The sequence below is a fragment of the Puma concolor genome, chromosome C2, assembly GCF_028749965.1.
Source record: "Puma concolor isolate L17-30 chromosome C2, mPumCon1.1.hap2, whole genome shotgun sequence".
NCBI classification, from domain to species: domain Eukaryota; kingdom Metazoa; phylum Chordata; class Mammalia; order Carnivora; family Felidae; genus Puma; species Puma concolor.
Window position 1 is genome coordinate 24,463,781 of NC_141675.1, and position 23,578 is coordinate 24,487,358.

The 23,578-nt window shown below is 37.4% G+C and overlaps 1 protein-coding gene and 1 pseudogene across 12 annotated transcripts in view; both read left to right on the top strand.

Moving 5' to 3' along the window:
• The window catches only part of TBC1D5 (TBC1 domain family member 5), a 541,949-nt gene that overhangs the window by 311,644 nt on the left and 206,727 nt on the right, over nucleotides 1-23,578 (top strand). For all 12 annotated transcript variants that reach the window (XM_086674222.1, XM_086674224.1, XM_086674223.1 and 9 more), the window contains 4 exons: nucleotides 9,228-9,330; nucleotides 16,406-16,498; nucleotides 18,044-18,090; nucleotides 18,189-18,258. In XM_086674222.1, coding sequence (XP_086530348.1) covers nucleotides 9,228-9,330; nucleotides 16,406-16,498; nucleotides 18,044-18,090; nucleotides 18,189-18,258 — 313 coding nt within the window. The remainder of the gene's footprint in view (nucleotides 1-9,227; nucleotides 9,331-16,405; nucleotides 16,499-18,043; nucleotides 18,091-18,188; nucleotides 18,259-23,578) is intronic.
• LOC112849387 (POU domain, class 5, transcription factor 1 pseudogene) lies at nucleotides 3,249-4,836 on the top strand (annotated as a pseudogene).

Here is a 23,578-nt window from a genome sequence, read left to right on the forward strand (position 1 = left end):
ATAACTAGAGGCTGCCATGTTGCTGCTACACAATAAGGAACCTTCTTCCTCCATTTTTCCTATAATTTTTTCCTTACTTTCATTTAAGCTTCACTGGAAGCCTCCTCATGGGCTCTCTTTTGCTAGCAGCCTTTTTCACAACCTTTAATCTTTCACTGGTGCTATATCCAAAGTCCTTCCAGCTTCTGTCCAATCCCATAGACACTCCTACCATGTATTTTATAGTTTTTTAATAACATCCCAGAATCAGGTATCAAAACCTATATTAGTTATCAATTGCTGCATAATATGTCAACCAAAACCTAGTGACTTGAAACAATGATCATTTATTTCATAGTTGCTGCACATAAGCAATTTAGAACAGCTTAGCCAGAAGGTTCTGGGTTGGGAGTCTTATGAGTTTGCAGCCAGATATCAAGTGGAGCTGCAGTCATCTGAAGGCTTGACTAAGGCTGGGGGATCTATATTGGTTCCTCTCCATGTGGATCTTTCCATGAGACTGCTTAAGTGTCTTTCTCCAGAGAAGACTTCTCCCAGAGCAAGCAATCCATGAAGGAGGATGTTCTAAAGAATTTGCAAATGTCTTTTTAAAGCCATTGCACTCCACAGGTAGCTTCCCAGGCCTCCTGGATGGACTTTTTCCTCCTATCCACATGGAAGAGGAAATGTGCATGGGGCCTGACTGAAGTGGATGTGACGGTTGAATTTTGTGGTCAGTCGTACATCATTTCCACTCTCATTTCATTGGTTAGCACTCAGTCACATGTCTACAGCTAAACTGAGAAAGAAGCTGGGAAATTAAATCCAGCTGTGTTCCTGGAAAGACGAGAAAGCAGATTTGGTTGAGTAAGGAAAGTGGTGCAATCATCAACCAAAACACGGAGCACAGGAAGAAAAAGTATGCCTGCTTTCATTCTGTGTGAAATTGCTCCTCTTCATGGTTTTTTCCTGATTTTCCACTTTTTCTCTAATAAAACAATAAACCAGAAGAAGGTATTATCGTTATTTTGGTGTTTAATAGTATTCGAGGGAGTTTCCATCAGCTCATTTTAAATTTTGGATGAATGCTTGTTTTGAAATTCTGTTCTTGAAGTATGGGCATAACACCAGTTATTGTTCCTTCAAGTCCTTCTGTGCTTCTCTGTCCTACTGCATGATTATAAACCTTCACCAAGGGCTTTGTTTTTTCCCCTGGGGCATCTTATTGAATACTTGCATCTTCAGTAATTCATCTGGGCCCAATGCTTTGTCTGTTTTAATACTTCTAATTACCTAATTATGTACTATAATGTGGTGACAAAGCCCTTTATCATTTCACTCTTTTCTTAACCCTTTTTTTGCTTAGAAAATACATATATTTTTTTGTCTTTTTGTTGTCTGAGGAACTCTTCATTATAGATTGCCCAGAAATTTGCCTGGCTTCTCTTTATTGTCTGTGTGTAATATGACAGACCATTGATTGCCCTGTTGAGTGTCTTTCTACTTATCTTACATCAGCCACCTGGGTTCCTGGTTATTGGGGCTCTAAAGCTGGTGTGTAGCTGTTCCTCCTCCCTCACTTGATTCCTTCCCATATACTGCAGTCACATGAGAAGATACCCAAAAGGCATGTAGAATAGTCCGGTTGTTGTAAGTTACTTTTGTGACAGAATTAGTGACTTTTCTGTCATTCATGGATCTTAGATGTCCGCAACAAGTATCCGCGAACTAATGTAATGGGAGTCAACAGGATTTTTCAAAATTTTGCTGACCTTAGTTGATTGAGGATAAGTAAATATTGATGAAGGGAAATTTTTCATTATATATGGGTTTTACGCAATGAGGATAAAATGATAGAATTATAGTCTTACTATTTACAATCTCTAATGAATTAATAGGTCTAGGCAATGATCACCAATGGTTGCTAGCATCATAAAAAGAAATAAGCTGATATGTGCATCCTGATGGAGGTACGCAGTACAAGCCGTACGAGAGATCTATTGCTGCATCGTAAACCACCCCAAAGCTTAAAACAACAGCACTTACTTTGTTGATGAATCTAGTACGTGGGCAGGGCTGAGCCAGAGAGTTTGACTCTGTTCCACATGATGTTGGCCAGACCTGCTTAAAAGTTAGGGGCTGGAATCGTTCGAAGGCTTGTTCACTCCCCTGTTTGGCTATTGAAGTTGGCTCTCAGGGGAGGCCTTCTCTGCAGCTGTGATCAGAACACCTCCACAAGGCCCTCCCACGTAGCTACTTGACTTAGGAGCAGCATGGTGTCTGAGTTCCAAGGATGGGTCCAGATGGAGAGCCAGACAGAAGTTGTGTGACAGCATCACTTTGTGAGAAGCTAGTCACTAAGGTCAGTACATATTCAAATGGAGAAGAGTTCGATTCCTCCACCTTTTCATTAGAGAAGTGTCAAAAAATTTGTTAACATGTATGAAAACCATCAATACCACCCATGAAGAATTTTGTTGAAAATTGAACTTGAATTTGATGAAGTCTGTAGACCTAACTATCAGTTTATAAGATATATAGGAGGAGGAGGAGACGTGTTAAATAACAAGATAGAGGAACAATAAGTAAAATTCAGAATGTGGGAAGTTTCTACAGGATAAGTAACCTGGCTTCTTTAACGAATACATTGGAGAGAGAGAGACAGGCAGTGGGGGGTGGGGGGGGGAGGGGAATAAATCTATAAAGTAAAAAAAATCTAAAGAGATACATCAACAAATTGTAGTGTGTGGACATTTCTTGGATTGTGACTTTGAACAAACTGAAAAAAATTAGGGAAATTTGCACATTGCCTGGATATTTGATTTAATTAATGGATTATTACTTTTATGAGTTGTGGTATCAGAATGGTACGTGGTTATGTGTTTAGAAAGCCCTTATCTTTTAGAGATACATACTGTGGTATTTATAGATGTGGCATCTCAGATTTATTTCAAAATGCAGAATTGAAGGAGGAATATATATGAAACAAGAGTTGATTGGCAATGAAAGTGAGTGATGGATATATCGAGTCTACTATGGTCTGTTCTCTAGAAATGTTTGAGTTTTCTATAATAAAAGGTCTTTTAAGTCTTATAATGAAAACTAGAGTGCCTACGAATTTTGGGTTATTTCAAAATGCAGAACAAAACACACACACCAAAGTTTTATATCTCTTGGTATTAATTTTTAGTATGTAAAATTTGTCTGATTATAAGTTCCTTTACACATCTTGAGAGAGAAACTGCTTTATTTTAAATTTGATCACTTAAGTTAGAACTGAAATACTTTTTTTCATCAAGAAAACTCTTAGAGTCCCTTGGAGAGCCCTCATTTCTCCAGGCTCCCGGCTTGGGGTGTCCCCGTTCCCCTCAGTGGGACACCTGGCTCCCATCTTGGCCTTCCCTCCCGGGCTAGGGGATGGAGGCGATGGGCCTGGGACGGCCAAGCCTGGCCGGGTTGACCCTTGGACCTTGCAGAGCTTCTGAGGCCCTCCTGGTGATTCAGGAATCCTGGGTGTTGGTCCAGGCTCTGAGGTGTGAGGGATTCCTCCATGCCCCGCCCCACCATTTGAGTTCTGGGTAGGATGGCTACTATGGACATCAGGTTGGAGTGGGGCTTGTGCCCCCGTGCCTCAAGGTGGCCTAGAGACCTCCCAGGTGGAGGGCGAGTGGGGAGCTGGGGTGGAGAGAAACTCCAGTGGCAGGGGGCCTCCCCCAGCCCTGCGCTGCCCCACCTGGGGCTGTGAAGCCAGAAAAGGAGAAGCTGGAGTAAAATCCTGAAGAGTCCCAGGACATCAGAGCTCTGCAGAAAGACCTGTAATGTAATGACTCGCCAAGCTCCTGAAACAGAAGAGGATCGCTCCGGGATGTATTTAGGCCGATGTGGGGCTCACCCTGAGGGTTCTCTTTGGGAAGGTGTTTAGCCAAATGACCGTCTGTTGTTTTGAGGCTCTGCAGCTCAGTTTTAAGAACTTGTAATCCGTGTCCTGTGCTGCAGAAGTAGGAGGACGAAGCTGACAATCATGAAAATCTGCAGGAGATAGGCAGAGCAGAGGCCCTTGTGCAGACTCCAAAGAGTAAGTGAACAAGTATGAAGAACTGAGGGACAGTCAACCTGGAGGACGTGCTCCTGCAGTTCCCGAAACCCACCCTGCGGCAGATGAGCCACACAGCCCAGCAGCTTGGGCTGGAGAGGGATGTGCTCCGAGTGTGTTTCTGCAACCCTCACCAGAAGGGCAAACGACCAAGCAGTGACTGTTCGCTGGGAGAAGATCCTGAGGCTGCCGGGTCCCCTTTCTCAGGGGCACCGGCATGCTTTCTTCTGGCACCAGGGCTACATTTTGGTACCCCAGGCTACAGGGGCCCTCACTTCACTACCCTGTACTCCTCATTTCCTTTCCCTCTGTGTCTGTCACCACCCTGGGCTCTCGTATGCATTCAAACTGTGGTGCCTGCCCTTCCCAGAAATGGGGGTGGTGGGGGGACTAGGAAGATAACCCGGGGTTTGTACCAGGGCTTTGGGATTACATTCTACATTCACAGAGAATGGATTTGGGAACACAAAGGGTGTGTGGGTAGAGGGTTTGGGGGGGAACTGGTTGGAGGGAAGGTAAAGTTCAAGGATGCTCTTGTTTTTTTGTTTTTTTTTTTTTTTAATTTTTTTTTCAACGTTTATTTTTGGGACAGAGAGAGACAGAGCATGAACGGGGGAGGGGCAGAGAGAGAGGGAGACACAGAATCGGAAACAGGCTCCAGGCTCTGAGCCATCAGCCCAGAGCCTGACGCGGGGCTCGAACTCACGGACCGCGAGATCGTGACCTGGCTGAAGTCGGACGCTTAACCGACTGTGCCACCCAGGCGCCCCAAGGATGCTCTTGTTTTTAATCCTCACATCACTCATCACTTTGTTCTTTTTTTTTTTTTTTAACATTTATATATTTTTGAGACACAGAGTGAGACAAAGCACAGGAGGGGCAGGGGTGCGGGGTCAGTACACAGAACCCAAAGCAGGCTCCAGGCTCTGAACTGTCAGCACAGAGCCCGACGTGGGGCTCGAACTCACCGACCGTGAGATCATGACCTGAGCCGAAGTCAGATGCTTAAACTGACTGAACAGTTTAAAAAAAAATTTTTTTTTGGCAATATTGTCTAAATTTCATCATGGAATATGTTACTATGACTTTCTCTTTGGTTTTATCTATACCAGAGTTCCACTCTCACTTATTTCTATTTCCTTCCCATTTCCTGGCCAGATTTGGAAATTACTTCTCTTGGACTTCCATTTTCTGATAATAACATAAGTTATCCTCAGTCCCTATTTAGTGTGAGTTTTTTTCCCTTTTATTTGCTTATCAGATATTTGGCTTGAACTAATCTATAAACTTCTACAGTTTTAATTCTTTTTTTTTTTTTTAATTTTTATTTATTTTAGAGACAGAGAGACAGAGCACAAGCAGGGTCAGGGCAGAGCGAGAGGGAGACAGAATCTGAAACAGGCTCCAGGCTCTGAGCTGTCAGTGCAGAGCCCGATGCGGGACTTGAACTCACGAACCGCGAGATAATGACCTGAGCTGAAGCTGGATGCTCAACCGACTGAGCCACCCAGGCGCCCCTACAGTTTTAATTCTTAAGTTGTTTTTTCTACCTCATCTTTACTGAAGTTACTACCATTTCCTTTTTTTTTCCATGATAAAAGGCCCACCTTGAGCCTGTATTCTATGATTTTTATTATTGTTTCAAAAGTAAATTTGCCTTTCCAATGATATTTGGGTTAGAATGGTATTCAAATTGCTTTCCTATCCTGATCAACACCAGGTGGCATGGGGTAAAAGAAAGCATAGAAGTGTAATGAATGGCAGGGAAGCTATTTTGAAACTTAAACCATATCATCAAAAACTGATTATTACTATTCCTAGAAAAGCTACTCACTGTACTTTTCTCCCTCTTATTTCTGATTCCTATAGATGGTATGTTATGTCTTCTGGTTTGAAGCCTGACAATAAAACAATCAAATATTTGTTGTGGGAAATATATTACTATTCAGGTGTATTCATCAGCCTTTTGAGCTAGGTTCTTCTTGGTAACTCTGAACTCATGGAATTTTACCTAAATGTGTTTATTTGGCCTATTTATAATTGATGAGTGAAGCGGATGGAAAGTACTGCTCCCCTAACTGCCCAGTAATGTGGGGGCAGGTATTAATCATGGTGTCTCAGAATCCTTACCTGTGACCTTCTGAGTTAGACTAGATAATCTCCAAAGACTTATTGAGCTTAAATCTTCTCTGAATAGAAGTTCTTTTTCGAACTTCTTAAATAGCGTAAACTTTTATATCTTTTAAAAACTTTTCTGTATCTCTCTACGTTACTTATTTGGTGCTATGAAACCATCAGAATTTAGAGAACAAGTCACACTTTTCTGAAAAAGAGGGTATCGCGAAACTTCATAAATTGGCACTTTAGGATTGTAGATCGTGTGCTGTTGCGTAGATATGCTGTGTCTGCCTAATACACATTTTTAGTTGATTGGGTATTTGCTAAAAGTGGGTAATTTAAATTATCTACCTGCAATTTAATTCTTGTAGCTCTCTTGTTTTTAATCTTGCAAGTGGTTAGTATGCATTTAAATGAAACTATGAATCGGTATGTAATATAATTTACATTTTTAGTAGTTAGGTATTAAACTCTTACTATATAGTTCATAGGTATTTGTTACAAAGTGAGTTTTTAGTACTTTCTTGCACAATCACTTCAGATTGCATCAGCTACACAGAATGTGGTTGTGCCATTGTGTATGGTAAATTTCCAAAGATGAGTTAAGGGAGGGGACATGCAAAATTGGGAAGCCATATGATCTAAATCATGGGGCAGGAAGCCTTCTTTGAAGACATGGCTAGGATGGTAACTAGGCTTACTGTGGTGATCATTTCACAGTATATATAAATACTGTATCATTATGTTTTACACCTGAAACTAATATAATGTTGTATGTCAATTATACCTGAAATTAAAAAACAAAGACAGGGCAGATTTAAGTCCTCTAATGAGGAAGAAGGGGAAATAATTTCACTTCTCAGAAGGATTAATCTGTTTTTACCTTAGTGACTAAGTTTTCCCTAGAAATTTCTCTTTAGCAATTTATTTTAACTACTTACATGTCTTTCATCCTGATTACTTTAATTGGGGATATTTGACTTCTGTCCCACAGAAGTCATTTAAAAAGTGCTTGTGTTTCTTTCCTACATCAGTGCATTTGACACCTTTCTGGAACCCCTGTGGCTTTTATGAAACAACATTCTTGCCCTGAATCTACTTTCAGGTTAAGTTTTCTCTTCTTTAGGAGCTAAGGTCACTTGCACCTAGTCACACTTCCTTGCCTGAGTAGGCACTGTCCAGAGGGGTCATCAAATTCAGATTTAGGCAGGGATGTGAGGTAATCTTGCTCCCCGCTGTGGGTTTGTTTTATTACTGGCATCCAAAAAAGAGGCTTCCTTTCTGCAAGAAAGAAAACCAAATATATGTGTCTGGGGACAATTGCACATCAAAGGGAATTTCAAGCAAAAGTCACACAAACGGATGAAGATAAGACAGGCTTTAATTTATTATAAAAACTAGGACCGGAAATGAGATGCTTCACAAACCACTAGTAGAGTTAACCCAGGAACCCAGCCTGGACTGGGGAGAAAGTTGTAACTCTCACAGGGAGGCAGAAAAGGATCAGGATGAAGCATAAAACAGCTGAAGTCTCCTGGAAAAGGCAGTAAGCCATTATAATATGAAGTAAAACAACCAGTTCTGCTCTTTAGAGGAGGCATTAAGGAGTATTTTTCTGTCTTGATGATGCCCTGTGCCTCCATATCTTGGGTACTCTTCCTCTTCAGCCTCTTTCCTGTCCCTCTTCTGCCCTAGTTCCAAAGCCACCTAATTCACTTCTTTATCACCTGAAGTACCAGTACTCAGAGACTAATGATCACCTCTATTCCTGCACATTTACTGCTTGCCAGGCACTGTTCCTGGTGCTTTAATGTTATCTCATCGTGGTCACAAGATCAGCATTATTATCCCCACTTAATAGGTGAGGTAGTTAAGCAATCACTTACTCAAGATTATATACGTAGTAGTTATGCAACCTGAATTTGAATGCAGGCTTTTCTTCTCAGGTTTGTTATTTCTCCCCTTCACTTCATTATAATGCCCTCTTGTTCCTTCCTGTAATCTCTCCTCCTTCAAGGCTTATTCCCACTTAAAGTTACTCAGATACTGTTTTCTTTGTTACTTAAATATTCAGAAATGTAGAGTCACTGGGTTGTTTGTCTTCGTTTGTAAATTCAGCATTCAGAGCTCTTTCCGGACCTGCCCACCTCTTCTGTCTTGTTGTCCTTCTCTCAGCTGGCAGTGCTTCATGGAAGTACTTTTCTTTCTCATTACTGATTACCATACTGTGCTGTACACGTGGAATACTCACTGCTTTGTGTGCCTTCATCTGTCCTTCTGATCTGCTTCTCTTTCCCACTGATAGTCCATCTCCTCCTCTCCTACAAATCTTTGTTCAAATCTTATGTGCTTGAACCTATTTGACTGTTAACTCCTAGGTGATGTAATTTCTTCCCTTATATATTCATTGTGTATTATTGCTATGTATTTGTTCTTTGGAGTGTGCGGTTGTATATTCTTTCATTAAAAACAACAGTGTAAGCTCCTTTCAAGTGGATACTGTGCCCTTTTTCTGTTTGACATTACCTCAGAGCACCTGGCAGAGGTTTTGATCCAGAGAACATTTAAACAATACTGACTGACTTGTTCCATTTGAAGTCTACATTTTAATCAGACAAAACTAACAGGGTGGTCATGTATAATAATTTAAATCCTGATATTTGCATTAAAAAAAAGATACTGATTTCTTCAAAAAGCTGATACATCCAAAATTACATTCTAGTCCTAAAAACCAAATGGGCCCAAAGGCTAGGATTCATTTTGCTTAAGAACTGTTGTATCCACTGTGTGAGGACTTGAAGCATATGGAGACATTTGAAATATTTAGGTGTTGAAAGGTATCGTTTCCCTCTGTATCATTTCTCATCCTTTGTTCCTTAACATTGTCTGTCTCACCAGTGGCGTAAGTTAGTTGCATGGCAAATACACGCTTGTACTAACACATAAAGTAACCCTTGATGCCTCTTAGAGATGAGAGTTTGAGGGTATTTCTTGGAATTGTGCTAGTCAGTTTTAATCCTGTGTTTTCTTTCTTCAGGTTTCCTGAAATGCAGTTTTTCCAACAAGAAAATGTGAGAAAAATTCTTACAGATGTTCTTTTCTGTTATGCTAGAGAAAACGAGCAGTTGCTTTATAAACAGGTAATGAAAATATCGTACAGGTGGCATCCATTGACTCAAAATTTTCTATACAGCTTGACAAATGATAGAGCAATAATGTAGCCTTTATTGTATCCAAAGTTGTATCATAATAGTAAAGCAATCAGAGAGCTGCTTGTCAGCTGCATGGTGAGAAAAGTAAGCTCATTGAAGCACATATGCTTCTTCCTTATTATAAGACATTCCACCAAATTGTCTTCTGTAAGGCGTTCAATCTTTTCTTTCAACTTTTGGGAGTTTGTTTATAAACAGCACCTTTGAAGCCAATCTAGTAATAAAACTTTTCAGAATTGTATATATAAATAGTGTTTATAAATATGGGACCTGCTGTGTAAAAAATAATCAAGTGTCCCTCCACTCTTTAAAAGTTACTGGTAATACGACTTCAGAAAGTTCCTGTAAATTTTTGGAAATTTATGATACTCTTTGTTATCCAGGTATCTGATTCATCCCCCATTACTAAAGGACAGAAGATTGTTGGGTTATGTTTTGCTCTCACTGAAATGTGAATTAGTTATTTAATATATAAAGAAGTATCTAGGTTTGTACTTAAGCTGATGGTGTTCCAATAAAAATACACGAAGTTGGATATTTTTATGTATTCTCAAAATGTATAGTAAGTGGGAAGTCAAACCAAATTAATAAATTCTCTAGCAGTCAAAAGTTATGATGTGTGTTCAACTGATAATCACTTAACTTTAGTGTAATAAAACAGAAAACACTGTATGATTAGAGCAATGTATCTATTTAAAAATTTTTTTAAATTTTTTTTAATGTTTATTTTTAAGAGGGAGAGACAGGGCACAAACAGGGGAGAGGCAGAGACAGAGGGAGACACAGAATCCGAAACAGGCTCCAGGCTCTGAGCTGTCAACACAGAGCTCGATGAGGGGCTCGAACCCACAAACTATGATGAGATCATGACCTGAGCCAGAGTCGGATGCCTAACTGACTGAGCCGCCCAGGTGCCCCTAAATATTTTTTAAATTTTATTTATTTAAGTAGTCTCTACACCCAGTGTGGGGCTGGAATTCACAACAGCGAGATCAAGTGCTGCATGCTCTTCTGACTGAGCCTGTCAGGCTCCCCTAGAACAATGTATTTAATTTGAAATAAACTTGATCAGTTTAAAGATAATAAACTAAATCATATTACAGTGGTCCTAAATAATGTATTTGTTGTTATATACATAGAAGACCCAAGGGAACTAATTGTATCTTGCTTTTAATGTTAGTAATATGCCTTTATATTAATTACATGGTGATAATCAGCTTTTAGAATGGGAAATGGAAAAAATATATCTCACTTATAATGGCAACCAAAACTTGAAAGTGTCTTGAAATAAATATAGCAATGTAGGTATAAAAGCTATATGAAGAAAATTATAATATTATTGAAGGATATAAAGCAGGGGTTGAATAAATAGAAAAGTGATAGCATGTTTGTGGATGAGAACACATCAAATAAAATGAATATTACTTCTTCCCAAATTAATATATAAATATATTAGCATTCCAATTATAATCTAAGAGATGAACTTTTTAAAAACTGGACACAGTTATTTTAAATTTAGTGCACAAAAGCTTTACAGTAATTAATGGAAATAATATAGTTTAGTGGTTAAGAGCATTGGGTGTGGGCTTATATCTGTTATTTGAATCTCAGTTCAACCAACCATTTACTAGCTACATAATCCTAGACATTTTACTTAAATTTTCTAAATCTTTGTTCTGTTAGCAGTAAGATGAGGGCAATGACAGTATTGACTTTGTAGAGTTAAAAACACATAGTGCTCACTAAGGGTTCTTGTTTGTAGTTGGGGTGGTTATTACTATTACTATCATTGTTAAATATGTTGGAGTTGCCACAGAATTTAGGGGAAGGGGAGAATGGTAAAGGCATTTGGCAAAGAATGGCAATTATTCTGTAAATATTCTGTGATCAAGCCAGTATAACAACAGTGTGGGAGTCAACAGAGATCAGTGGAATAAACTAAGAACAGGTCCAGTTACATATGGATTCTTTTTTTTTTTTTTAGTGTGTTTATTTAGAGAGAGAGAAAGCGAGTGGGAGAGAGGGAAGGGGACAGAGAGAGAGAGAGAGAGAGAGAGAGAGAGAGAGAATCCCAAGTAACCTCCATGCTGTCAGCACAGAGCCTGATGTGGGATACAAAGTTCAAAGACCAAAAACCAATCAACCAACCAACCAACCAACCAACCAACCAACCAACCAAAAAGGAGACTAGGAGAAAATAAGTATCAATGTAGGATTTTTGGAAGCAAATAACTGAAAACCTCATTCAGAATAACTTCAAGTCTAAGGATGTTATTAACACACTTTGCAAGAAGTCTAGGGGCAAAATGGTCTGTAGCATTAGTTCAGTAGTTCAGACTCCTCATCAATGATCCAGGTTTCTTTCTGTTTTTCTGTTCTCTCCTCATTGTGTTGGCTTTTGTCATCAAGTGTATCTCTTCATTGTGCCCTTTCTTCTTTCCAATATTTGAAAATACTGCACAGTAAAGGATTTGATGACAGTGAACCAACTCATAATAAAATCATCCCAAGTTGTACATTTGTTTCTCATTTTTCTTTAGTGGAAGAAAAAAGTCAACTAAGGAAGTGTTGTAATAATGAAAACAAGTTCCACAGACAAGGAACAAAACATAATAACTGCACTCAGGCATTTATGATGTATGTGGCCCACTGCATTTGTAAGGAAAACTAAACAAGAATATGGAAGATCAGATTCTGGATAATTTAGACAAAATCAATCAATTACTGAATAAGAAAGTATTATTAACCTACTCTTGGGAGTCACTTAGTAAGATTTAATTACTCCCTGTACATGTTTAAAGTCCTATAGATTCTTTACATAGAAATAATACTTTGCTAAAGAAGGACTGAATATTTAGCCAGATCAAATTTAAGAAAAAAACCTTGAGTTTCATCACAAGCTGTTAAAGCTATTATTTTGTACTAGGTGACACCCCGTTTAACATCGACCATATTGTTAATAGTTATGGGATTTTATTGAATTAATGAGACTGTTATCATGTAGTAGAATGTCTTGCTGAGTTAATTGAAACTGCAGAGATTATATAAATGGTATTAATGAACTTTGACTGCCTGATGCCTCAGCTTTAATAAAGACTGCTTGGTGGGCTAAATGAACACAGGCAGATAAAAGAACAGGTTCAATTTTGTGAGCCTACAGGCTGTTGATGAAGAAAACTTCGTTACCTTTATGTTCAACTGGCATGAGTTTGGAGTGCAGTGACTACTAACGATCCAGCAGGGATAAAGACTTTAAGCAAGCAGAAATGCTGATGGTATAGATGAAAGCAAAATACACATTTTGGGAACCAATAAGTATACTAGACAATACATTGTGTTTTATTATGCTTTGTCAAATTAGAGCATATTGAATTTATGATCATTCTTTCTAGATAGTTCTCTTTTCCTTTAAAGATGCCTATACACTTGCCAGTTGTAATTATTAATCAGGTTTTACTAGTCTAGAATTAAGAGTAAAACCAACAATCTCTTCAAGTCTATTTGAGAAAATACCCCCAGTTTAGTTAGAAGTCAACAGTGAATTTGTAAAAGGTTGTCCTAATGATATTCAGGGAACTCTTAATTTCCATTATACAAAGAGCACCCTTATTGATTTGATATATGGTTTAATGTTCTCCTTTTTTTCATTTCTAATATTGTAGTTCAACTTTTACCAGTACATTGCTATATGGAGAGGTAGATATTTAATCAGCCAGTCACCATCCAGTGAATACCTTCTATGTGGTGAGCCTGTAGCAGGAGCTAGATTTTTGTATCTACACATAGATATCATTTATCACAGTTTATAATTATATAGTCATTTCTGTGCTTATTTTATTATTGTGTGTCTTGCTGTCTGGACTGCAAGCTCCATAATGGTTAGGAACTTGCCCACTTCATTTACATTTGTGTTCTCATCATTATCATAGGTAGCTAATAATTAGTTAATTTTTAGACGGAGAGAGAGAGAAAGCACGAGTGGGGGGCGGGCAGAGGAAGGGGAGAGAGAATCTTAAGCAGGCTCCACACCCAGCATGGAGCTGGACTCAGGGCTCGATCTCATGACTCTGAGACCATGACCTGAGCCAAAATCAAGAGCCCAGTGCTCAACCGACGGGGCCACCCAGGCACCCCTGTTTTTGAAATATGAATTTGGAAGGTGAATGATGCATGGGCAAATGGAGACTCTGTATAGTGTCACAGAAACCAGAAGGAAGAGAAAAATTTAAAGAGGGTTGGAAGATGCATTTAGGCAAAAACTCATTCTTGTTAAACCAGCCATTAGAGAATACATTGAGAGGGAAAAGACCCAATCAGAAGATCACCGCCACCATCAGCAACGACAAAAACCTAGTGAGAAACTAAGCAGTTTTACCAACTTTTGGGCTAGAAAATGTGTTGTTCTTTAAAATACCTATTTTCTTCAAGTTAATGTTAATGCAATGCCAATAAAAATTGCAGTATTTTGTTTAGCATTTTATTTAAATGATACTTCAGCTTACCTTCTAATTAGAATAGACAAGATAATTTTGAGAAAAAGAATAGAAAATAGGGCAGACTAGAATATTTTGCAGCTCAAGTCATTAAAATAGTAAAGTTCTTGTCAATAATGAACAAACCAATGGAATGCTAGTAAAAGCTGAGAAAAAACAAGCTCTAGCAATTCAGTGTATGGTAAAGATGACATTTCAAAACTCTTGGGAGAAGATGGGTTATTCAAGAATTAGTTGAACTCTTGCAGAGAAAAATACCGATTTATTCTTCAGGGCAAAAATAAATACCGGATGGGTAAAGAATTAGCTGTGAGAAAGAACACTACATACTCACCTAACCTCTATATAAAGAAGGTCTTTTTAGGCATGGAAGCAAAACAAGAAGCCATGAAGGATGATGTCTTGATTTGACAGTTTTAAAGAATACAGCTTCACTGTGACATAAGATACCATCAAGATTAGAAGACAAATGATGAATGTGGACAAGCATATGTAACAAAAATGACTACAGGTTCCTATCCTGAGTTGGTGAAGAACTATAACAAATCATCAGGAAAAAGGAAACACTTCATTAGGAGAAAATGGGCAATTCATTAAATAAAAATGGACAATAACATTTTTTGTCAGTCTCACTAGCATTTAAATAAGGTAAACCATTTGACTATGAAGTTTTAAAGGATTAAAATAAAACAAAACACTACAAGTTAGGATGTATGAAGTGGCAACTTTTATGCCCTAAAGTGAGGGAGTTCTTTCTGAAGGGCAGCTTAATTGTGTATATATCAGAGACTTTAACAAATGTCTTTACTCACTTAGCCAGAAATTCTACTTCTAGGGACTTTATCCTAAGTTAATGATCAGAAATAGGCAAAAAGATTACCATAAGGATATCTAGCATAGTTTTTAATTTCTTTTTTTTGGTTCCTTCCTTCCTTCCTTCCTTCCTTCCTTCCTTCCTTCCTTCCTTCCTTCCTTCCTTCCTTCCTTCTTGTCTTTTTCTCTTTTTTTCTTTTCCTTTTCTATAGGTACAGTAAATACAAGTACTATAGTAAGTAGCTTGTACTTTGATGATTAAATTATGGCACTTGGTGTTTGGAATACTTTGAGATTATTCCAGGAGAATAAACACCTCATGATGATTTTAAAGCATACTCAGCAGCACTTAATTCCATTTTTTTCTGGATCTCTACCATGCTCTTCTAAGGGATCATCAAATAGTCATTTAAAGTTTTGTTTATTAAGGACGTGGTTAATTAAAAAGATTGAAGTGGTGTGTGGTAATTTGTCTTAATCACAAGTAACTATTCAATGTATCAGAGATTATTTTGCACAAATGTCATAAAGTCCTAATTCAAGGCTAGTGATAACTTATGAATGAACTCTGATAGAGTTCACTTTCATCTTATTTTGTGCTGACCACTAGCTTTCTAAGAATAGCCTGGTGCTTCTAGGATGTACAGAGGGTTGTGCGACTGCCCTTCCATCATGGGAAGTCTCTGCTTCCGCCAGTGAAACTCTTCTCTTTGCTTCCATATTTTATTTTTATTTCCTATGAAAGTGGTGTTTTGTCTTATTTTTTTAAATAAAAGATCATCCATAATTATTAAGCAAAAGGAAAGTGATAATTTACTCACTTTAAGAGGCAGAAAAGAATATAGTCTACTTTTAACTTGTTAAATATGTTTTCTGATGCTTAAGGGGGGGGAACATTTCATTTAAAAGGCAAATTGTTTACCTTTTCCACAATAAAGGATAAATAATGAATTTTTAGAGATAGCTTAGTAACTAATATGCTTTTTTATTTCTGTGCCTATTCGTGTAATTCATGGGTAACACCAATATAAGGAAAAAGAAAATACAATTGGTGAACTCACTAAATAAATTGAACAGTAACCTTATAGTTGAAGTAGACAGGAAAGAAATTATGGTCGTTTTCAGATTAAACATGTTGAAAATCATACTTCGAAAACTTTGTTTGCTGTCATACCTGCTAGAGATTGTTTCTTTTATTATCCAGCATTTCCAGCTAGCTGACTTCAGCTCTTCCTAAATCTACAGACATCCTAATTTTGAGCCATTATGTAATGAAAACACTGGATATAATTTCTTTAGGTCTACAGTTCTCAGTTGCCCTTCTTACTGCAGATCTTTACACTGTAGCTCATGATTATAATTTGCATAAATGAAATTCATATTTATGAGTACAGATCCTGAAGCAACTGACAGGTGCAAGGTTGTCTGCCATGCCAATTTATTGTTTGTTGTGTCATTTAAACGAGAACTGTTCTCCATGTTTTAAAGAAGAAGAATTTGTGCTGTGGTTGAATTGGAATCAAATTCTAAAAGTAAATAAAATCTCATTTTGTAGCTTTTCATTTTATGCATTTCTCTAAAATATGGAAATGTTGGTAGTAAGGATCAGTTGAAGAAGCATTTCACTGAGCCTATTCTGTCCACTGGTGGACCCTCAGCATCTTCCCCCTCTCATTTGTCTTGCTCTTACGTTTCAGGGCATGCACGAGCTCTTAGCACCTATAGTCTTTATCCTCCACTGTGACCACCAAGCTTTTCTTCATGCCAGTGAGTCTGCCCAACCAAGGCAAGTTTTTATATGAGCTCCATCTGTTTTTTTAGGCCTTGCGGTAATCATCTTAACCTCAGAATCTTTTACGTTGAAGGTACTTTTATAAATTGTAAACATTTGGTTGTGTTTCATGTGGCTGATTATTAATTCCACTTAGTAGTTGTAGTCCTATGGGCTATGGGCAAATTTGTAATTGTAATAGTATTTGCAAGTCACAGATCTGTGCCACAGGAAGACATTTAAGTAGCGGATCGAGAAGAAGAAATTTTGGTGTAATGGCAAAGTGCTATTGACTAACAGTATTCATATGTACCATCCTCTAATGAACCATTCTTTCACTACAAGCTTCACAAGCTTTAACTTGATCTGAGATCCTTTGTCCTCACCAGATTTGACTGAGTTCAGGTCATAAATAGGAGACCAGTACTCCAAAGAACCCCAGTCTATAAATAAACAAAAATGGTTTGTCATGTTTTTGAGATACATTAATGTATTCTTTCTAGCAAATAACTTTAGTAATTGTATTTAACCTGGGCTAATTGTTAGAATTTGTTTTCTAACTTTAAATGCCCTAACTGATGGCCCAGAGAAGTAGCCAGGAAGTATCTTGGGAATGGAAGCTGTGAGATTATAAACTTTTGTCAGAAAGATTCCATAGGCTGACCCATCCATATGCAGAACAGAAAAAATTAACACATAACATCTTATGTGTTTATCTGTATGATTTCTATTAATTAAATATAGCCATCCATTTTGCTCAGCATAAATTAGAGTCTTTGTTAAATTAACTTTTGTTTACTGTATTATAGATTAGTATTTTCTAGTTCATTTTGAGTTTCTCTAATTTTACTGAGTTTATTGGATCTGACTAGAGCACTTGTATCTTAATTGCCCTTTATTCAGTTATTCTAAAGTATGATATGGATGAAGTTAGTATTGTGATCCTATTTTCATGCCAGTTTTTATCTTTTTCAAAATGTGTACATACATCATACTCCACAGATGATTGAAAATTACTTTTAAATAATTTGGACATGCTGCTTTAGCAGTTTCAAGCCATTGAAAGGTAAAAGCAACACTAAAATTTGAAAGAGGTACTGTCACTGATTAATGGGTATTAAAATATAATAAAAATAGAAGCCGTTAAAAGAAAAAAATGTTTTCATATGGTATATTTGACCAGTAAGTAAATATTTGTTTTGTTTTGTTTTGTTTTGTTTTGTTTTGTTTTAGCAAAACAAAATAGATTGTGAAGTGACCAATTTATTCTAGATCAGACACATTCAAGGAATATATTGTCACATTTTGTATTTTTTTATTTGTAGCAATTAGTTATTTCATTGTGGTACAGACGAGGTACCTAGTTTGTTTTTGATCTTTCTAGAAAGAGAAGATTTCATTTGTTAATGGAATTGATTTTTTTTATTTAGAAAGGATGATTTTTTTTCATATACACATTATATGAAAGTTGGCTTATGAGTATAGAATAAGGTAACCTCTGCAGCATCCCCTTCTATTAAAGACATTATACATTTTGATTATTTGTATTGCTTTTTCAAGTGAGGAGATGAAAACTCTCTTGAACCCTGAGTATCTGGAACATGATGCCTAGTAAGTACAAAAGCTTTCTATTATGTTACTTTTTTTTACCCCATTTCTACTTTAATAAGGGTTTAACATTAACACTATATTATTTTTCTAATTTTTAGTGCAATGTTCTCACAACTTATGGAAACTGCTGAACCTTGGTTTTCTACTTTTGAGCATGATGGTCAAAAGGTAAATATTATAGTACAGATATTTTCAATATATTTGGGGGGGAAACAAATGATTTCAGTAAGTAGTAGCATCTAATCAGAGAAGCAAAGCCATTATTACTACTATAAAAAACCAAAAATTTAAAAAGACTTACAGAATAAGATTGAATTGGGGATCTAAACCATGTTGCTAGTAATATTGGCAGATGTACAATGGTAGTATAAGAAATTGCATATAAATAGAAAATTTATTTTATATGTATATGTATTATCCATGCAATAGATCTTCTTTAAAAATTATTGTAAATTTTAAATGAAGTGCATTTATCTACTTGATCTGTTGTTGTCCTAGTGAGTTGATAGACAGACATGTTGTTACTGAAGTGCATAGATTAACTTTGTACCAGATAGGTTGTCTTATTTTTACTAATGCATCACTATTGAATTTATACATTTAGCATCAATACCATTTATCCTTACTCTCTCTTATTCTTTTTAACTATAAATTTTATTGTGTGATGTAACTGATGTACCATAACATTCTCCTTTTTAAAGTGTACAGTTTAGTAGTTTAGAATATTCACAGGATTGTGCAAATGCCCTTACTATCTAATTTGAAAATATTTTCATCACCATAGAAGGAAATCCCATACCCATTAGCATACTCTGCATTCTCCTACTCCCCAGGGTCTCTGGCATCACTGATGTACTTTCACTTTCTATGAACTTGCCTATTCTGGACATTTCATGTAAATGGAACCATATCATATGTGGCCTCTTGTGATTGATTCCTTTCACTAACGTAAAGTTGTCAGTGTTCGTTTATGTTGTAGCACGCATCAGTACTTCATTCCTTTTCATGGCTGAGTAATATTCCACTATGTGAATATACCACATTTTGTTTATCCATACATCAGTTGATGGACATTTGGGTTCTTTCCCTTTCTGGCTATTAGAATAATGTCACTATGAACATTTGTGTATAAACTTTGTGTCAACACATGTTTTCAGTGCTCTTGGCATTCTTCTGGGAGTAGAATTGCTGAGTTAACTGACATTTTAAGTAAACATATATGCTAACTTAGATCATTATGGTGTTTTCATGGTTATTACACGATATCGGAAAAATTGCCAATTATGCTGGCAAGGGATGTCATTAAGAGTTTTTGGTAAATTTTTTTCTATATGATTCATTTGCTTTATGTTGGCGTGATTGTTTGCATTCTGGTCGGAAACCATATATTCTTCTGCCACTTTATTCCATCTTTTAAAAACTGAAATGGATAACTAATGCTTTTTATGCCTTTGGTCTAGATCAGGGCAGACTACTGCCTGTAGGCCAATTTGGTCTGCCATCTGTTTTTATACAGCTTGGGAGTTAAGCATGACTTTTACATTATTAAATGGTTGAAAACTATCAAAAGAAGAATAATATTTTGTGACATATGAAAATTATATGGAATTCAAATTTCCATGTCCATAAAAAAAGTTTTACTGGGATACATCCATGCCTGTTGGTTTCCATAGTGTCTATGGCCGCTTGCTCATTACAACTGCTCATTACAGAGTTGAGTAGTTGCAACACAGACTATAACCTCTAAAGCCTAAAATACTTGCTGTCTGGCCTGTACAGAGAAAATTTGCCGACCTTCAGCCTAGGTGATAAAGTCTTTCTTCAGCAATATGTCAACATTTTACATTCTGTCAGGATTATAAGAGGTGAAACTTGTAAGCATATTTGATAAATTACTGTGTTTTAGAACAGTGTATTTATTCTTGTCAGGTGATTTGATGAAGTCACAGACTTATGTGAAAAATCAAAATTTTGAACAAAAAGTATTTTAATACATTTAGATATAAGCATCCTGATCATGCAGGGGTCAATTGTATTTTATAACTGTTTCACAGTATCTGCGAAACTGGATGATAAAAATGTGAGCATTACCACTTTTCAGTTTCACCCATTCATGCTGATATCACTGAGTCAAGTTCATGAAATGGCTAAGACAACACAAAAAAGGATATCCATTTTATCAAGGAACATATAGATGTGACCTCTGAAGATTTATATTAATTACTTGCATATATCGATAATATATTCCTAGAAAGCACATCTAATAAATCCGTTCTTCGTCCTCCCCTTTTTATTCTATGTCTTGACCCTGTCACCTTTTTAAAAAGTTTGAGCTTCATACACTTCTCTCTCTTTCAGTTCTTCTCTGCTCTGTATGCTGCCTAGGTTAGCAGACATACTTTCCTTAAGACTTTCTTGATGAAGAAAGCAGTGTGTTGGTTTATATAATGGTGTAAAATTATCTCGCTGAATCCCTGTAACTGGCACTGACCTGTAGACCGCATTTTGAGTACCACTTAATAAATGGTTAAAGATTGCTGGTTTTGTTGATACTTGTAGCTGACCCATTTGATTAGATCTGTGAAATGCAAATGGCATTTTTTATTCTAAATCCTGAAGGTAAGGGATATCTAATACTAACTATTTTCTCTTTTGATTTCACTGTTACATAAACTGTTTATCATTTAAGTGATCATGAGCATTACTTGTAAGTTTCTTGAATTTAAGAAATGTTGTTGTAAGTATTAGCACAGGGGACATGTTTTCAAACTACAGTTTATATACACCTGTAGTTCTTAGGCTACTCATGAGTCTCTACTAAGCATTTGAAAAATGGACTGCATATACTATCGATTTAGTGACAACTCATTCTGTTCAACCTGGAAATTGACTACATGCTTTCATTAAGTTAAACATTTTTAACAGGTTAATTTAGGATCTGTTCTCTCCAAAGCCAGTGATTGTATCTCTACAGAAGTATGTTTATTTAAGACCCTTACAAAATGGCTAGACCTGGTGATCTGTTTCTCATGTGACTGACAGAAACCCTGCCTGAGCTCATTGCCTCCACCTGACACAGTATGGTATTCAGCCACACGAGGTTCTTCATTAAAGAAAAGCTACATGACTAAAATGAGTGAAATGTTGAATTGTTCTTTTTTTTTTTTTTTTTTTTTTTTGGTAGAAAGAGAAAGCGTGCATGTGTGTGCACACAAGCGAGTGGGGGAAGGGCAGAGGGACAGGCTCCATGCTGGGCATGATCTCCTTCTCCAAGGGCTCCACTCTGGGCTCGATCTCATGACCGTAAGACCATGACCTGAGATGAAATCAAGAGTCGAAGGCTTAACCTACTGAGCCACCCACATGCCTGACTTCTTCATTTTTAAAGGAAAGTTGGCTTCAGGGAAACACTATCTTTTGAATGTGAATGGTGTCTTACAATTAACATGAATTCTCCCCCCCCCCCCAGATTATTTCAATTTAGTATCAGGAAAAATGCTAGAAGGATTATAATTTTTTTGAGAATTATAGCACCCTATCATCTGAAGAGAATACTCAATAATATAAAATGAGACAAAGGTGTCTTGGTTGTGTTATTTTTATAATAAATGACCACAATATAGAGGTATCTTTTTCTCCTGTCTATACGAATTAACAGAAACTAATTGAGCCATAAAAATCGGTATGGTCTTATATCCCTAAATGCACTTTAGGAAGTACAAAGGACTACATTTCTTTTTAAGACTTGAAATGATCCTGGAAAGACAGATGGAACCTCTTCCAGGAAATTTTTCTTTCTGCTAACACATGCCCCTCCTCCTCTGTACTTTGTACCAGCCTGATTAGTGATTGCTCCTATGTGGAATTCTAAGTTTTTTTTTGTTAGTCTTCTTCTTCCCTGCCCTTTCAAGGGCAAGAGCTTTACCTTCTTTATTTTTGTGCCACTGAATTTGGTCCAGTGATGAAAAGATGATGTTCCTTTTAGAGATCTCACAGTTTAGGAGGCAGAGAAGTAGAAATGGATACTGTATGTAGTAGTAAAGAAGATGATGAAATAGAACCTGACACTTGAGCCAAATCTTTAAATACACTGGGGAGCTTCTCTGTGGGAACACTGGGGAAGGGATATTTCAGGTAAAAGAATGGCATCCCCAGGATCTCTGGGAGCACAGTGAGAGTAGAGTTGGCCAGATAATGAAAGGCCTCATAGACCTGGCTCAAGAATATGCCTTTTGTTTTTTGCTTTTGTTTCCTTTTCCTGAAGAGCTATTTAAAAAATTTTCAGAAGGGGAATTTGGCGTACTCCAATATCTTTTTTAGATGGATTACCAGACATTTTGGAAGATAGATTTTTTTTTTTTTAATTTTTTTTTCAACGTGTTTATTTATTTTTGGGACAGAGAGAGACAGAGCATGAACGGGGGAGGGGCAGAGAGAGAGGGAGACACAGAATCGGAAACAGGCTCCAGGCTCCGAGCCATCAGCCCAGAGCCTGACGCGGGGCTCGAACTCACGGACCGCGAGATTGTGACCTGGCTGAAGTCGGACGCTTAACCGACTGCGCCACCCAGGCACCCCTGGAAGATAGATTTAAAAGCAGACCAGGGCACTTGGATGGCTCAGTTGGTTAAGCATCCGACTTTGGCTCAGATCATGAACTCATGGTTTGTGGGTTTGCGCCCCGCATCAGACTCTGCACTGACAACTTAGAGCCTAGAGCCTACTTTGGATTCATTCTCTCTCTCTCTCTCTCTCTCTCTCTCTCTCTTTTCTGCCCCTCCCCCACTTGCGCTCTTCTTTCTCAGAAATAAACAAACATTTAAAAAAATAAATAAATAAAAGCAGACCAAATTAGGGGCAGTGAGACCAGTTAGGAGGAAAGAAATGGTGAGGACCCCAAATCAGGTTATAATAGTCAAGCTGTAGGAGAGAAGACATAGTAAAAGTGTCTTAAGTTGTTCTGAGGAGATAAAATTGGCAAAGCAGGTGTTCTTATTGGAGGATGGTTTGAGGTAGGTATGGCGAAAGGATGAACATATTTTTGAGCAGAAGATGATAAACTCGGTTGTGGGCCTCCTGAATTAGAGACCCTTTTGCAACCTAAGATTCCTTGCCAACATGCGAATGTATGGGAGAGAACCCAAGAGGCTTCTAAGTTATGAATACAGATTTAGAAGTCTTTGGAAAAATGGGTATTGGTTGAAGCACTGTGTATGAGTGAGATCAGTCAGGAATCACATGCAAGTAGAGAATTAAACTAAGACCAGATCTGTATGAAAAAGCAGAGTTGCAAAGCAGAAACAAAAGTTTGAGCTAGAGAAATAGAATGAGGATGAGTGGTAAGCAGGTAGTCACAAGAGAATGATGCTGTAAATCCCAAGATTGGAGAGAGAGAGAAATTGAGGGCTCAGCATAAGAAAGGGTCATACATAATAGGGAAAATCATCAGACTCGGGATAGTTGAAGTTTCCATGAAAGAATTAGAAAG